Source organism: Ostrinia furnacalis, unplaced genomic scaffold (genome assembly GCF_004193835.3).
Source record: "Ostrinia furnacalis isolate ACB-3 unplaced genomic scaffold, ASM419383v2 OfSCF1657, whole genome shotgun sequence".
In the NCBI taxonomy this organism is placed as follows: domain Eukaryota; kingdom Metazoa; phylum Arthropoda; class Insecta; order Lepidoptera; family Crambidae; genus Ostrinia; species Ostrinia furnacalis.
Genome location: NW_021131896.1, coordinates 851,771 through 868,443, shown reverse-complemented (window position 1 = coordinate 868,443; position 16,673 = coordinate 851,771). Strand labels below are relative to the sequence as shown.

The window sequence follows — 16,673 nt, the reverse complement described above, 5'->3', positions numbered from 1 at the left end:
TATGAATGGCTAGTTGACAAATGTTTTTATACTGTCAAAGAATTTCTGACTGATTGATTTATGTACCTATAATGACATTGATTTTATTTCTTAATTAATTTATTATTGTTATTAATAGATTCAAATTTTGTGTCATTGTTTGTGGCATGCCTATCCCGGACAAAACATGTTGGACTTGTACCACAGAATAATAATAAGTACTCTTGTACTATTAAGGAAGCAATAAACATATTGAGTATTGACTTGACATTTTCTATCGACCATTTTGTTACCATGTTTCTGAGCAAATAAATGATTTATATATTTATTTTATTTATTATTGATGTTTTTTTACGGCGCCATGAATCATATATTATGTATAATATTATGACTCAAACAATATTTTACTAAAAACCATGGTCATTTTGCTAAAAAATCAAATACGGTGGATTATTTTACTAAAAAAAAAGCAAAAAGAATCATATTCAATAAAAAAGTAAGGATTTGCTAGTTAATAACTAAAGTCAATAATTTTTTTATTTCGTTCCAGTCGAAAGATGCCGATGGCTACGTAGGTGCATTTGGGCCTTCGATAAAACCAATAACGGAGAATTACCAAGTCAAGGTGAGTGCGAAGAGGTTTATACAGGGTGTCCCGTAAATCAACGTCAAGCCGAAACTGGGTGTTGAGGCAAGTTGTGTTGGTTATCTATCTATACTTATAATAAATCTGTAGAGAGGTCAATTCTGTACATGAAATATATTTTCAAAATAACTATCAGGGGGTGATTAGTGATCGATACTGATGCCAAAAATGCAATCAGTAAAATTTTTGTCTCTCTGTCTGTCTGTCTGTCTGTATGTTCCTTATAGAAACAAAAACTACTCGACGGATTTTAACGAAACTTGGTACAATTATTCTTCATACTCCTGGGCAGGTTATAGGATACTTAGGAATTCCCACGGGACCGGGAATTAGCGGGAAAATCTTTTTGTATGAAAAATCTAAACTGCTTAAGTTAGACGCTTGAAATTTGGCATGCAGGTACTTTAGTAAACTTAAAGCTTAGTTACAACAGGATATTGCAAAATTCCCACGGGAACGGGAGTTAGCGGGAAAAAACATTTGTATGAAAAAATCTTAACCGTGTAAGATAGATGAAGGGGGTAAAAAGGGGTCTACGCGTACGAAGTCGCGGGCGGCCGCTAGTCAGAAAAATATAAAAAAAAATCTATGTGACATATTTTAAAAATAATAGGCATTTAAAAAAAATCAAAAACATCTACTCCCGGTGACTCGAAACCGGTATTCATAACGTTATTTTTCAGAACCAAGTTTTCGCTTACGTTATCGTACTTTACCACAATTAACTGGTTTTTTTTGTGTTCAAAAATGAAATGAGTATCGTTTTCGCTTGAAACGAAAATACAAAAACCGTTAAAGAACATAATAATAACGTTATTTTTCAAATCGGTTCCTAGTGTGTGTAACACGTATGTTGTGTAGAAAATGACCTAATATTGATGATTGTTTCTTCGATTACAGATAACAGTGGGCCCTGGAACTGGTGTGTATGAAGCCACGCTGACACATAGAACGGCTGAGGAAAAGTTTACTGTTGACGTTCGAGATATATCCAGAACTAATATGTAAGTATAAAAATATAATTCAGGAATACACTCGAGAATAAAGCCCGTATTCACAAACGATACTTGCTTATGTGAAGCAGCAAATCGAACGCACAGCGTTGAATAGAGCTCTGTGATTAGTTTGCGTGTGTCCCTGTGCGTCCACGCGGACTGTGAGACCTCATACTAATGTTTAATACGAGTATTGACTACAATTAGCAACCAAAAACATAAAGCAACATTCGCAATCAGAATTTCTTATGAAACAATATGACAAATGTATCATAATGTTGGTAATTTTATCCGATAATTATCATGAAACGTAATTATCTTGATAATTTCGAACCCTGATGTTTTATGTTCCTATGGATGGGTACCATGAGATGTATTAAAATTTGTTTTTCTAGTAGTATTTTATTAAAATTAAGTAGTGTGTGGAACAAAACATGTAACATAGCTATAATGCTTATGTGTAGCGAGAAACGTTACTAACAAGTAACAACATATTTCACTGTTATTTTCAGGTATCACCACGAGCCCGACTGCATACATCTCACACATCCGCATCTCAACATGTTCTGTTATTGCAAAAATCAAGTGAAAAGCCATTAACTTTAACCGTGCAATTAATTCAAAGCAAAATGAAGATAATATGTGTTTTAAGTGGATACAATATTGGAGCAATATAGCAGTCTCCAAGCGAAGATATTTGTTGTAAGTATAGTCTGGTCTGTAAGCACGTAGTATTTGGTCCAATGACCCCAAGCTACCCATCCTTATCGCTCGCGCGTAATTATATTGCTGTCGCGACTGTGCGACGCGCGCCCGCAGTGAGTGTGCGAGCGCGACAGCAATATAATTACGCGCGAGCGATAAGGATGGGTAGCTTGGGGTCATTGGACAAAAGTCTACGTGCTCACAGACCGGGCTTTAGATAACAATATTGTTGCCTCCAAAATTTATTATTTTCGACGTGAAATTTTTGAGGATTTCTCAAATAGCGGGGATTTAATCTCGAGAGATCTCTTTTTTGAAGAGATCTACAATTTCCCATTTTAAAGGTGACTTGTAAAAGTAGATTTTATTTGTGTCATCCAATCAGGCACTAAAACGGGACTATTCCCACCTCTCGTTCCCACCGCTGCAACTCCTGTGTAGCCAGGATCTACAGCTTGACCGCCAATAAAAACCCAAACTGAAGGTCATGTTTGAACCAGGCACCAGCATTAAATATTATTGCTTGAATGGTTTCCTACGTCATAAAATTTACCAAAACTATTTGTCAAACGATTAAAATGACGTAAGAAAAACAATTTATAAAGATTTTGAGACGTTATGGTAAGTGGTTTCCACTTAGTGCTAAATTGTATTTTTGAATAAACGTTCATCCCAGTCTTACGTATAGCATTTAAATGTTTCCAAAGTCTTGTATATTGTAAATGAAAGGATTTTATGGAGAAAAAAAATGAGTCACATGTGATTCGTGACGCTAATTTTACTGTGGTCAGCAAAATAGTTAATAGCCATATTATTACTTTATTAAAATTACATCGTCAAAATAAATGATGTAAACACTAAAGTTCAATACTCACTCATCACAAAATTTATTTTTATCTGCCAAATTGTGTTTGTGCTGGTAAAAGTTACACTTTTAATGTAATAATGCAACAACTCAAAATTATAAAAATACTCAAAAAGTGGTAACTAAAATCCTAATTATCTTACAATGGGATTAAGAGGTGATAAGAAAAGGGAGTAAGATTTGATTGACTGAAAAATATTGGAAAGGAAGGGAAGAGAATGACCAAAGAAAATGTTGGTTGAAACTGATGTTTCATTTGCATTATAGATAATAAAGTCTAATATGGTTTTGCAGACAACAAATTGCACGACAGTGCTTAATAGATTATGTTGACTTTTAATAGCAGTTACGACCGGCTTACAACGATCGTGGTTACGATCCCGTTTATTTCGTGGCTTCTTGGTAAAAAGGGCATTTTATATTTTTAATTTATGGTGGATAAGAAATTTCTTCTCTAGTTTTAAAAGTGTTAAGGGCTTTAAAGTCTAGCAACTAACATTCGGTGATAGTCAATTCCAAAACCTCATATTAGATACACTCACAATGTATGGTAAGTTTATTTATTCCAATAGATCTAAAATAATGTTAACGTTACAAATTTTAATTGATATTTTTTGCATTCAAAAACTCGATACCTTAAATAATTTGTATTATATTAGATTAGATTACGTGCTCTTTTAAATTAGAGGTTTTGTGTTTGCAATTACTATTAATTAGTAATTGATTTTTTTTAATTAAAACGCAGTTGTCACAGTATTCAGTGTGCGGTCCAAACGGACGACTAACTTACGGCTCAAAACGTCTTATTTGAAAGAGCCCTATGATCGTTAAAGATATAATATCTTATTTATTTTCGTGTCTATTGTCATAGATTAGTAGTTCATTCATTTTATGTAAGTGAATGTGTATTTTCTGCTTTGCGCTGAGCGCTTCATATAACTTGGCATGATATAAAAAATATATTTTCGGCAAAAAGCTATATTATTTAGTATTAAAGTAGTAGCTACTAATATTGTAATCGATTATACTCATGATTATGTAAAAGTATTTTAGGTTTTGCGTTATTATAATAAAGTTAAAGCATTTATGGAATTCCAGTGAATACATAATATGAAAATTACTTATCCTAGTAAAGTTTTTAATGCAAGCAGTTTTTATCTATAGACGATAAAAAATAAACGTACTTTAAAAAATACGTTGAGCTATCTTTGCTGTATTCAAATGATCAAATTTAGAAATACCCTATAGAAATACCTTAAACCATAGCATTTTTATTGTTATAAGTTATTACATAACTAAAGGTTCTATTATTTAATATTAATTAAATACTATAACTAAATATGTAAATATTTTATTTATAATTCAAATAGGTTAGGTACAATTGTATGTTGTGGAGATAATAATATATATTTTCATATTCCATGATAATTACTTTGTAATTATAATGTGTATTAAGTATTTTTGTTGATATAGGGAATTTATGATCTCTTACGTTTGATAAATGTAAGTAAAACTAATAAAAATAATAGTTCATGGTGCATAGAATCCGGTTCTGTTAATATTATACTCGTATACATAAACAAATACATTTTAATAAATATACTGTACTTAATATGACGCACAAAGAAGTCTTCTATGATACTTAGTAGGTAAATATAAAATATGTATTATTTATACTTTAAAATCGTTAAAGAAGAATTAAATCGACTTTTAGTGGCTGCATAAAATAAATTTAATTTTGTACTTTTTTTAAGTTTGCCTTGATTAATATTACAGAAATATTTTTTTCTAAATTCTTGTAAAGCCTGGTCCGTGAGCACGTAGAATTTTGACCCCAAGCTACCCATCCTTATCGCACGCCCGTAATTATATTGCTGTCGCGCTCGCACACTCACTGCGGGCGCCCGTCGCACAGTCGCGACAGCAATATAATTACGCGCGAGCGATAAGGATGGGTAGCTTGGGGTCATTGGACAAAATTCGACGTGCTCACGGACCAGGCTTTAGTAGCATAAACAAATGAATAAGATAGAATACTTCTTTGTAATATTTACTAAATTGTTTGCCAAATTTTGGTACTTAAAGAGAAAATGTGGGCCGTCTATCAGTCAATTTTAATTTAAACCTTTTATAAGGTAGAGGTAATATTTTTGCCACCATATTTTTTTTACCTCATTCCATTGTCTTAAGGTCCAGATATTATAGAAAATCTAACTTTTCCATCGAAGGATTAGTTATTGTGTAAACAGACAAGTCATTTAAAAGTTGATGTGTAGCATTTAGGTATCAGTTGAGGTTTTATGTTTATTTCATATATTTAAACAGTCATTAGCTATTTTAAAGGTACAACAAATGTGTAAATAAGTTACTCCAAATTCTAGTTAAAATAAATAAATATGTAATAGATGTTATATTTCGTTAAATGACATACTTTTCTCTTTCTGTCGAGTGAAGATAGAAAGAGATGGTAATAATAATAATATGCTTTCTAATAAATATTGAAAACTGATTTGGGTCCACTTGCGACTAAAAAGTTATTTTTAAATTACTTAATACTTATTTGCTATAGTTTTATTTCTTGTACTGTTAAATAAAAAAAGTTGCAAGAGTTTTAATTAGTCCGTCAGTTAACTTATCAAAAAATACTCTACACGTATTTTTCACTTTTTCAAACTAATGAAAATTTAAAGAGAGATAAAGCGCCCCAAAGTTCATAAGAAGAGGCCCGTGACGTCAACGCTTGCTTAAAAATGCCGCACGTTGTGACGTCGTGCGCAACTTCAACGCACCATAACTATGTAATTATTTGTTAGATTGACAAATAAAAATATATGTGTCCAATATTTTTTGATATTAAACATTACGGACAAAAAAAATTTTTTTAGGCAACTAGCCTATTATTGGCTTAAATTGTAGGTGTTGATTTTTTATTTTTATATTGACGAATCTCTTGTGTGCTCGACATTTTATGTTTATTTATTAATTTAAGGACTTTATTTTTAATATGGTCAGTACAGTCGGCGTCAAATAATTCGTGACACCCAAAGTGGCCAAAAAAATTTAACACAACCTTATTCCAATTGTAACAAAGACGTATTGCGAACTTTTTGGCTACTTTGGGTGTCACGAATTATTTAACGCTGACTGTACCTAATAGTACATTTAACTAGCCACAAATAGTTCTATGGACTTTGAACGTGTGTTTGGTTTAAGGTTTAAAGTTGAAATTGCCTATTTGTGGTAGGTTGATAAGCTAGCGAGTGTACTTTTGTTTTTGTGATAAGATACGTTTGAATGAAGCCGAGTTATTTGTCTGTATATGATAAGTTTGGTGCGTGATATTAAAATAAATGATATTGTAAAGAATAATTCTGTTTTTCATTCATACATCTTTAAATCATAATTATTATCTTTAGAGTATTATTATTTGTATAATACGATTATTTGAGAACCCCTGAAACTTATAAATCTGAAATATTTTAGTCTGTCTTTGAGAAATAAGAATTATTTCATAAAAAAAGTCCTTTATTTACAATTTTTGACCTAACTAAAAATAAATGAGAGTTGTAATACAAAAATAATACAATAAAATAATAATAAATAATAATATAGCATCACACCTTACACTATTAATAGGTGGGTTGTGTGACATGAAATATACGAGTAATATAATAAATATGGTACATAAGAATAATTAGATAAAAAATAGATATAGGTCATCATCATCATTTCTAAGATATTATAGTAGTAGTTATTTAAGTATAAACTTGACAGATTGACCTTAAATATGGAAATACTTAACTACATAAGCGTTACATTTGCTAAATACATAATATATGGCCAAAATCCTTGATATTGCTGTATGTCGTCGTTTGAAACACCTTAAAAATAATTTACAATACAAAATTACATAAAACATATCAATTCAACGATCGCTTGTAGTGACAGAAAAATAGCCTCTATCTGCCATGTTCAGTTTTCAAATACAGATCAATTCTTTACAATTATTTATGAGTTGTAGACCCTTTTCAGGGCACTTAGACACGTCCCAATATAGCTTGATCTACCACCACTTCGACAGAACATCTGGCTCGAAGGACCATAAAATGGGAATGCGGGATGCGAAAAACCCGATAGCCGGCTAGTAAAGAGGACTCATCGGATCTTCGACCTACTGTCCCGGCACTCCTAAGTCTTCCTTAGCTGGCTTGAAAAGTTGTGAACTTAATTGCCTTCGAGTACTTGTGCAAATGTAGAAGTGGCGGAATAAACTCAGCCTTTGATTAACTTACTGAAAAGTCTCTAAACTATGATATTACAAGCAATTGCTGGACCAATCCGTTGACTTGAACACACCAGGCATTTGTCAGTTTGTCAGTCGTCTAGTAAGGCCCGCTCTGGTTGTAGCCTTGGCCTTGGCCGTTTCTGTCGTAGCCTCCGAGGCCGAGGCCGGTGTCTTCGTAGGATATCCTGGGCTTGTAGCCGTCTTGGTCAGCTTCGTATTCCACGGTCTGAAAGGGATATTAATATTTAAATAACCAACAACGTATCCGAAAGCTGGAGCTCAGCCCTGAACAAAAAAGTCCAAAGAAATGTTACTTTGCTTCGTGTGCTGAACATTCTTCGAAATGCTACAGCACAGCCAACAAAAGTAGGTATAAAATTTTACATACAATTAAATACATTTAATATAAAATTTTGATTGTACAACATTTTTTATTATGTGCTTAAGTGTACTATTGCGTATTTTAAGGTTCCGATAGGAGCATAAGGACATATTGGTCCTCGTACTCCTACCAGTAGGAGAACAGAGTAGGAGCAAGTGGAAACGGGGAAACTGCCAGTTGGTGTTTTCTTAGATTTTCCAGAAGTTCCCGAAGATATGGGAGTGTGTTAGCAGTAGTATATTATCATGTACTACCTACTAAGCGATCACGTCTCAGATCCGTATACCATCACTGGCAACACACACTGGTCAAATACTTTTGACTTGAGACACTGCGGTATTTCGTACGTGAGAATATCGCGAAGCTTCCCGAACGCTGCCCAGCCGAGTTAGATTTGTCCAGCAGTGGACGTCTTTCGGCTGAAACGAACGAACGAACAAACGAATCTACTACCAGTAGGTATTCTCACCTGTTTCCTACCATCAGGCAACAGCACGTAGTACTGGCCTTCAGCGCGGTCGCCTTGCCTCGACTCGCGGTGCCCGAAGTCGTTGCCAGAAGGCTCATCCTTCACCATGTATTCGAAGCTGTAGTTCGCTGGCTCCTGGAAAAAAAATAGAATACATATAGCTTGGGCATCTAACAATTGAACATTAGCTGGTCTAGGACTCACGCCATGATATAATTTTATCGATGATTTTAAACGACAAATGTATGTTTATCGTCTAAAATAGATAAAATGCCTCAGTTAAACGTTGAAATGACGCGCATCCTATGCTGCTTGCTTTTGCAAGTCATTCATTTTTCATCCCCACCCCACTGTTCGGTGTGTGTTCACATTGACTTGACTTGGCTAATTGCCGCGCAGTGTAAAAGCAGCACTAGCCTAACAGGCCTGTCTGGCCAGCTCCATTCACATCTGGTTACTTATAGACGGTTGTGCTTATCAGTGTGTGGGTCAGAGAAGAATATTACTGAAGCAATGACCTCTTTATCATATTTTTAGTCTACCAATTTACACTAAGCTTTGATATACGGTAAGCTAAACCGAACTCTTGTTCCCACTGCCGCAACTCCTGTGTAGCCAATAAAAACTCAACAAGTGAAGGCCAAGTTTGTCCTGGTATGCTACACAACCTCTTCAGGAAAATTACCATAAGACTTCTGAAATGAGAAGTAGGAACAGTACTCACTCCATTGCTACCATCATCTCCATTGTATCCTCCAGCGCCTCTGCCGCCTGGGGGAAGGTACTGCCTGCTCTGTTCACCCCTGAAGCCGTTGGAGTTGAAACCGTTCTGGGAGTATTGCTGACCACCTGGAAAAAAGGGAACAAGGTACGGTACGGTGGGAACGAGAGGTGGGAATAGTCCCGTGTCAGTCTACGCAGTGGAAGCTGGACTTTTGCTACATTACAGTACCTACACAGTGCGCAGGGTAACACACAAACCAATCACAGAGCTCTATTCAACACTGTTCGCGTTCGATTTGCTGCTTCACTTAAGCAAGCGTTGTTTGTGAATATGATCGTTAATTTTTAACTTAATAAAACTCATTGACTCACCTCCAAGACCACCAAATCCTGGAGCTCCATACTGCTGAGAAGGCTGACGAGCGAATCCATTAGGGGCGCCGTACTGCGTCGATGGAGCGCCAAAACTACCCTGGGCTCCAGGGGCGCCATATTGGGTCGAAGGGACGTTCTGGGCACCGGGCGCGCCGTAACGAGATGATGGGGCGTTAAGACCTTGAGCGTTAGGGGCCCCGTATTGAGAAGATGGGGCACCGAATCCAGATTGAGAGTTAGGAGCGCCGTATTGGGATGATGGGGCATTAAGGTTTTGGGCACCAGGGGCACCGTACTGCGACGATGGAGCGTTAAGACCTTGGGCACCAGGGGCGCCATATTGGGTCGATGGAGAATTAATTCGGGTCTGTGCTGGGGCGCCGTACTGAGAGGAAGGGGCACCAAGCCTGCCCTGGCCTTGGTTAGCGGGGAGGTATTGGGAGGAGGGAGTTTGGGCTCTGAAGGCGTTGGGAGCCCCGTATTGGGACGAGGGGCGGTTGCTTCCTGAGTTGAATGAGGGGGCCCCGTAGGAGGATGAGGGACGGCTTCTGAAAAAGACGTTTGAATATTAGACCTTGATATTAAAAATAATGGGCTTGCAACAAAATTATAGTTTCAGAGAACCGTGGCGGTTATGCCGACAGCTATTCTGTTTTGGTAAACCTAAGGCTGACTTGCATCTTACTTTAACTTTAAGAGTAGGCGCACACCGTTGATTTTTCGTCGGCCGATAGTTTAGTCGGGCAGTTGATCAGTATGGGCATGTATGGGAGTGCGCACACTACGCCGATTCGATTTGACCGATTCTTCATACAATTTAAAATCGGGCACAACTATCGGCCAACTAAAAATCAACGGTGTGCGCCTACTCTAACAAACGTCAAAAATCTGTCAAACTCCGAACAAAAGCATCGGTTACCTACTGTTATATTTAGCCTAGGCGCAAACCACCGATTTTTTATCGGCCGATAGTTTAGTCGGGCAGTTAATCAGTATGGGCATGTATGGAAGTGCGCGCATTACACCGATTGATTCTTCGTACAAATTAGAATCAGGTCTAACTATCGGCCGACTAAAAATCGGTGAATTGCGCCTAGGCTTACGGTTAAAGTTAGTTGGTAGTGCAAGCAACTCAGCCTTAGACATTTTTTGACGTTTAATCCTGTGGTTTCAGAAAATTCGTTATTTCAGATCTTTAATGTAATTTAGTTATGCCGCCGGTAAGTTGGAAAAATGTTTGATTTTAATAAAATTGGTGTAACTAACATCTATTTATTTTAACTATTGATAGGTACTGAAAGTGGTTTCCAACTCACGTGAAGACAGCATCAGTCTGTCTCTGAGGTCCAAACCCTGAGCCCCCAGGGGGTCCGTACGTGTTAGAGGGTGCCCCAAAGCTGTTACCTCCAAACCCTTGCTGCGGAGGTAGGTATCTGAAAAGGACAAATTAATAGATAAAATCAGTCATCAAGGTTATTTTGTTTGTGCTGGAACATGACTCTCCAATTTATGTACCAGATGAAAATGGAGGATTTGGTCATTACCATGTCGGCCTGAGAGGTTAAAAAGCCATAGAATTCTAGACACGGGATTTATCGCTAAAATCTCTTCAAAAGAAGTATAGAGTAAACAGTTTGTGTGAAATATGTTAGACCTCTTACCTAAGAACCACTCTTGTAAGTACTACACACAGAATCACAGAAACATTAATACACACATAATATAGCAGACTACACATTTTTTTGCAAAATCATCGCATTTACGTAAGTAGGTACTACAGCTGACAGAACCACTTAATATATAAACAAACATACACTCGAATTGAAAACCTTCTCCCTTTTTTTGAAGTTCGATAAAAAATCTATGTATAAGATGCCAGTGTGTTTTTATGTACCAACCTGTTATTTACGGGAGGTTCTGCGAGCGCTGCGATCACCGCTGTGCATAGTATGAGGATCTGAAAATACAATAAGTATGTAAACTTGAGAAAAACTACATTTTCAAGTTGGACGATGTTGCCTGGTAGAGACTGCCACAAGGCGTTAAGTCTATCTTTTGCGGTTAATGAAGTTTAATTCGCGTAGTAAATAGCTTTTTTAATAAAATAATTTACGGTATAGAATGTATGTAAAGTTAGTGGTCTAGGGTTCGGATTTTTAGTATAGCGTCAAAAATTCTTAAATCAAGTTTACTTTTTTACTTAAATTATACAATTAAATTCTTACCTTCATTGTGATGTCTTTTTCTTGTTAAATTATTTTAAACCTGTAAATAACCACTCACTTATTAACTTTATCGAAATGTTCTAATTAAAATTAAGTCACTCAAGTTTTTAACACAATTTAGACATTTAAAAAATTTAGACATTTAACTTAATATAAGTACTCGTAGATACTTTATTGTAAACCACACAAAACAAACATTTATTTACAAAACGGCACAATTTAGGCGGTCTTATCGCCAGAAAGCGATTCAGAAACTTAGGGACAGGACAGTTAATAAAAACTTTTGAAAACTATGAAATTCTGAAACAATGTTTACATCCTATTTTCAGAATATGTCTATCACTAAACGTAACATTTTTAATTTAGTTTCGTCTCAAAATTAATATTTAAATTGAAGCGCTAAAATTCGCACGTGTACCTTATTTACAAGACCTATCTCCAAAGAAGATGGTTCGACTGTGATGACTTCCCATTGCCCTTACTTTATATAGCTGAACGATTAACGGTCTGTCTGTGTGTGTATGTAGTGCAGTATTTGCTCATCCTCGTAGAGTTACTACCTTGAGAAAGGAGCATGGGGCGAATCGCTCGTGAGGTGTTTGGTTTGTGACAAATCGATTTATGGGATGAAACACGATTTAAATGATATTATAATAAAATGGATTTCAAGTTTGTTGAATTTGCTAAGTAAAACTAATACCCGTGTTTACTAAATAGGGCTTCTGCCCTGCTGAGGGCTAAAGAGTTATGAATAAACCTTTTTAGAGTCTAACAAGAAATCTACTAATGTATTTGTTTTTTTTTTATAAACTAGCGGCTTTTCTCTTCTAAAATATGCATGTTTTATACCTATAAATCTTCTGGCTCGTCTTTTTGAACCTATACAGGAAACGATAAGTGATGTCACTCGATTATTTCTAAACATACAAGTTATCAAAAATATTGTTACTGATCCTGAAAGTGCTTCATGAGCTCAAAGTCAAAGTCAAAAAAAGTCAAAATTTCTTTATTTGTTTAGACTAATAAATAGTGCTCTATGAAACGGTATCAATAATATATTACAGAATAAACTGGATCCGAAAATTAATATCCGAATCTATACTATCTATACTAATATTATAAATGCGAAAGTAGGTACCTCTGTCTGTCTGTCTGTTTTTCTTTCACGCTTAAGCCACTGAACCGATTTTGATGAAATTTGGCATAGATATAGTTTGAGTCCCGAGAAAGGACATAGGATAGTTTTTATCCCGGTTTTTGAAACAGGGACGCGCGCGATAAAGTTTTTCTGTGACAGACAAAATTCCACGCGGGCGAAGCCGCGGGCGGAAAGCTAGTATTATAATTCGTTACACGTAGTTGCTATAGTTACGTATTAATGCTCAACCTATTTTATTGCCCATACTGGCTGTAATGTTTGGGTTAGTCAAAAATCTTTTGATAACTGTAATCCGTTGCAGTTTTTGCCCTCTTTCCTTTCATTGATAACACTAATTTATTAGTAATTGGTGGTTTCGATAATCCGTATTAAAATAAGTGAGTAATGGGCATCTGAGTCACGATCAAATTCGGCTACTTAGATGCGAAGATTTTCGGTAAAAGTGTTACAATTACAGTTGATTTTAAAAATAAATAAAATATACTGTGCTTGAGTCTTTGATTTTAACTAAAAATATCATCAGTCTTTTGTAAAACATAACCTTTCAGTGTAGGGAAAACTATAAAAAAATTCAGTCATCTCCCATTTCCGACTCACACGGGATTATTCCCACCTCTCGTTCTCACCGCTGCAACTCCTCTATAGCCAGGATCTACAGCTTGACCGCCAGAAACCCAACCAGATAAAGTCAAGTTTGTCCCGGGGGAAAGTCAAACTGTCATTAGACCCGCAACGAAATTCATCAGAAGAACATAGGAGGAGTTCGAAGTTTCCGACTCATTCTATGGCTTTTATAGAATACGATCAGGGTTCTAGTGAATAGGCCCTGCCCGTTTGACAAGGAGAGTCCCACATAACGGACCATCTGCCCTCGTGCCTGGTGGTTGTAATAAAATATGAGTTTGTAGGCCGTTTGGTGGTTCGAAACGGACTGCTATGCCGAGAGGACACGGGTTCGATTCCCGGCCGGGCAGAAATTGAAATGATGAATTTTAATTTCTGTGACGGGTCTGGATGTTAACAATGGTTCTTATACGTCATATCCAATTACGCAGTTCACCGACATTAATTAAAAAATGTTTTGATAGCCGTATCAGCTGAAATTTAAATTAATTATCTATTACAGCGCGAGCACATCAAGCTTCTTTTTTTATTAAAAAATAGCACTAATAAACTAACTACACAAATAAAATTCCCCTTTTGTATGTAACCGCATTCCCGCCTAACCCGCTCCGTCGCCTCTAAGATTCATAAACAATTAAAATTGTAAAGTAGAAAACATTTAAATATCTTATTTATATAGCTGTAGCTTTTGCCCACGACTTTCTTCGTAAATTTCAGTTCTGAAAAGTGTAAAACATGAAGTAAAGACCTGAAAGAGTATGACATACTTACATCCATTCTCACAATGACAAACTTGACCTTCACTGGTTGGGTTTTTATTGGCGGTCAAGCTGTAGATCCTGGCTACACAGGAGTTGCAGCGGTGGGAACGAGAGGTGGGAATAGTCCCGTATCCATTCTCACAATCATATTATTTCTGTAGTAGTAATAATAGAAGAGGATAGGATTCAGTAAAGATGCATTTTGTAACTGTTTACTACTCCGTAAATCTTTACAATATAATTAGAGTTGATGACTAATATAAGTTAATTGATGGCGCTAATCTATTGTAGGCAAATGAAAGGCGGCGCCATTATATAAATAAACAAGTTAACACACAAATCAAAAGCAATTAAAATGACAGTAAAATAAATTGGGTTTGCTAAAACCACAAATGCTACTGTTGAGTCACCCTTCTATTAATACTAGACTAACGGACTAGCGACCGCCCGCGACTTCGTACGCGTGGATCCCGTTTTACCCCTTTAGGGGTGGAGTTTCGTAAAATCCTTTCTTAGCGGATGCCTACGTCATAATATCTACCTGCATGCCAAATTTCAGCCCGATCCGCCCAGTGGTTTGGGCTGTGTGTTGATAGATCACTATGTCAGTCAGTCAGTCAGTCAGTCATCTTTGAGTTATATATTTAGAAGATATACATTTCAAATATTGTATAGTAGTTTTCGCAGTTCTAATAATTTAATTTCATCATCATCATCATTTAGTCTCTATTGCAAGACCATGACCCGAAGGCAAATGAAGGATAATTTAAAAAAAAGACGCAAGTAATAAAAATTAACTCCATAGAACTCAAGGTATTTAAGGAACCTAATAATATAAATTTTAATAAGGTTTACTCACTATACTAAGTTTAGTTAAGACATGTAAAGTGCCCCATAAGGGCTACCTTTTCTTTTTTATTATTGACTATATTTTGACATATTCATAAGTGCCACTTGTGATCTAAACTGAATAAATATTTTTGATTTTGATTTTAAAATGTGGTATTGTGACATTAGTCTGAAAGAGACAGTGATTCTAAATAAATGTTGTGAAAAGTAATTTCTTTTAGAAACTGTAGAACTCTACATCCGTACTTAAAACGAGTATAATTTAATAAAAACAGTGTTAAGTAATACAAAACAATTTTCTCAAGATTAGCACATTACCCTCATCTTCCACCATATTTTAAAGGTACACGCAAAATCAAACGTCTATCAACCTGTCACCTATCTTGTATACATAATGTAGTATTTAATCCGTGATACTAGAAAGGATCCAAAGTAGAACATCCACCGTCACAATCTACACGCAGCCAGCGCACGCGCTTATTAGGCCCTGTTTCCACCAAAATCAAATCAAAATCAAACATATTTTATTCAATTTACACGACTATAGTAATAATAAATAATAATAAATATCCTTGAACATTTTACACTACGCTTCTAGTCCCAAACTAAGCAAAGCTTGTACTATGTGTACTAGACAACGGATATAAACATACTTAAATACTTTTTTTTTATAAATACATACATATTATACATACCTAGTAACACCCAGACCCACCACAGAAATTAAAATTCATCATTTAAATTTTTACCCACCCGGGAATCGAACCAGGGACCTCTCGGCATAGTAGTCCGTTCCGAACCAACACCAAACGGCCGACAAATGTCCAATGTGGCACCTATGAACGTCAAAATACAGTAAAAAAAAAATAGCCCTTAAGGGGCACTTTACATGTCTCCTTATCTTTTGAGCCCTACCAGCGCTTCGAGACAAACATATGGCAAGTGCTAAGAAGAAACGCCGGAACAAAAAAACAAAGCGGAGCGTCCGCCTGACACTTCTCCGCTAGATCCATTTCCATCGAAGCGGAGCGGAGTGGAGATGTGAAAGTAATGAAATCTGATTGGATCTTCAAAACACTTCTCCGCTGCGCCTTGGTGGAAAACGGGCCTTACTAACTTATAAATCCAGCTACAGGATCATGTATATTTTACAAGCACGTTATGTAGTCGGAATAGAAGTGAAATTGCATCAACAATGTGATGTACTAACAAATTGGAGGCAGACAACGCACTGATTGTCATATAAATCAACGTAAAAAAGACAAGATTTGATGCTAAAATTCATCAATAGTCAAATTATACAGGGTGTTAGGTAAATGGGTATATGAGCCGACACTAGCCCATGTTAACATGGTCATATAAATGGTAAAGAAACTTGATATCATCATTTTAATTTTTTTAATTTTCATACAAAATTAATTTTATAAAATCCGATTTGTATGAAAAATAAAATAATTAAAACGAAGTTATAAATTTTCTGACTTCGCCATACCATTTATATGACCATGTTAACATGGGCTAGTGTCGGCTCATATACCCATTTACCTAACACCCTGTATACGTTCGTTCGTTTCAGCTAAATGACGTCCACTGCTGGATAAAGGCTTCCCGTAAGCATTTCTATAACGACC

General features: G+C 35.9%; 2 protein-coding genes across 5 annotated transcripts in view; one reads left to right on the top strand and one right to left on the bottom strand.

Moving 5' to 3' along the window:
- LOC114353432 (uncharacterized) overlaps nucleotides 1-2,397 on the top strand; it is a 30,781-nt gene extending 28,384 nt beyond the window's left edge. For all 4 annotated transcript variants that reach the window (XM_028305448.1, XM_028305447.1, XM_028305445.1 and 1 more), the window contains 3 exons: nucleotides 530-604; nucleotides 1,526-1,629; nucleotides 2,133-2,397. In XM_028305448.1, the coding sequence (XP_028161249.1) occupies nucleotides 530-604; nucleotides 1,526-1,629; nucleotides 2,133-2,220 (267 nt within the window). In that variant the 3' untranslated portion in view covers nucleotides 2,221-2,397. The remainder of the gene's footprint in view (nucleotides 1-529; nucleotides 605-1,525; nucleotides 1,630-2,132) is intronic.
- Nucleotides 2,398-6,414: 4,017 nt separating this feature from the next.
- On the bottom strand, nucleotides 6,415-12,131 carry LOC114353437 (pro-resilin). The gene is made up of 8 exons (XM_028305457.1): nucleotides 12,068-12,131; nucleotides 11,650-11,689; nucleotides 11,323-11,381; nucleotides 10,741-10,857; nucleotides 9,422-9,972; nucleotides 9,051-9,175; nucleotides 8,327-8,461; nucleotides 6,415-7,701 (listed from the first exon to the last, which is right to left on the bottom strand). The coding sequence occupies exons 2-8, from the start codon at nucleotides 11,653-11,655 to the stop codon at nucleotides 7,573-7,575; spliced, it is 1,122 nt and encodes a 373-aa protein (XP_028161258.1). The 5' UTR covers nucleotides 11,656-11,689; nucleotides 12,068-12,131; the 3' UTR covers nucleotides 6,415-7,572.
- Between the last annotated feature and the right edge of the window lie 4,542 nt (nucleotides 12,132-16,673).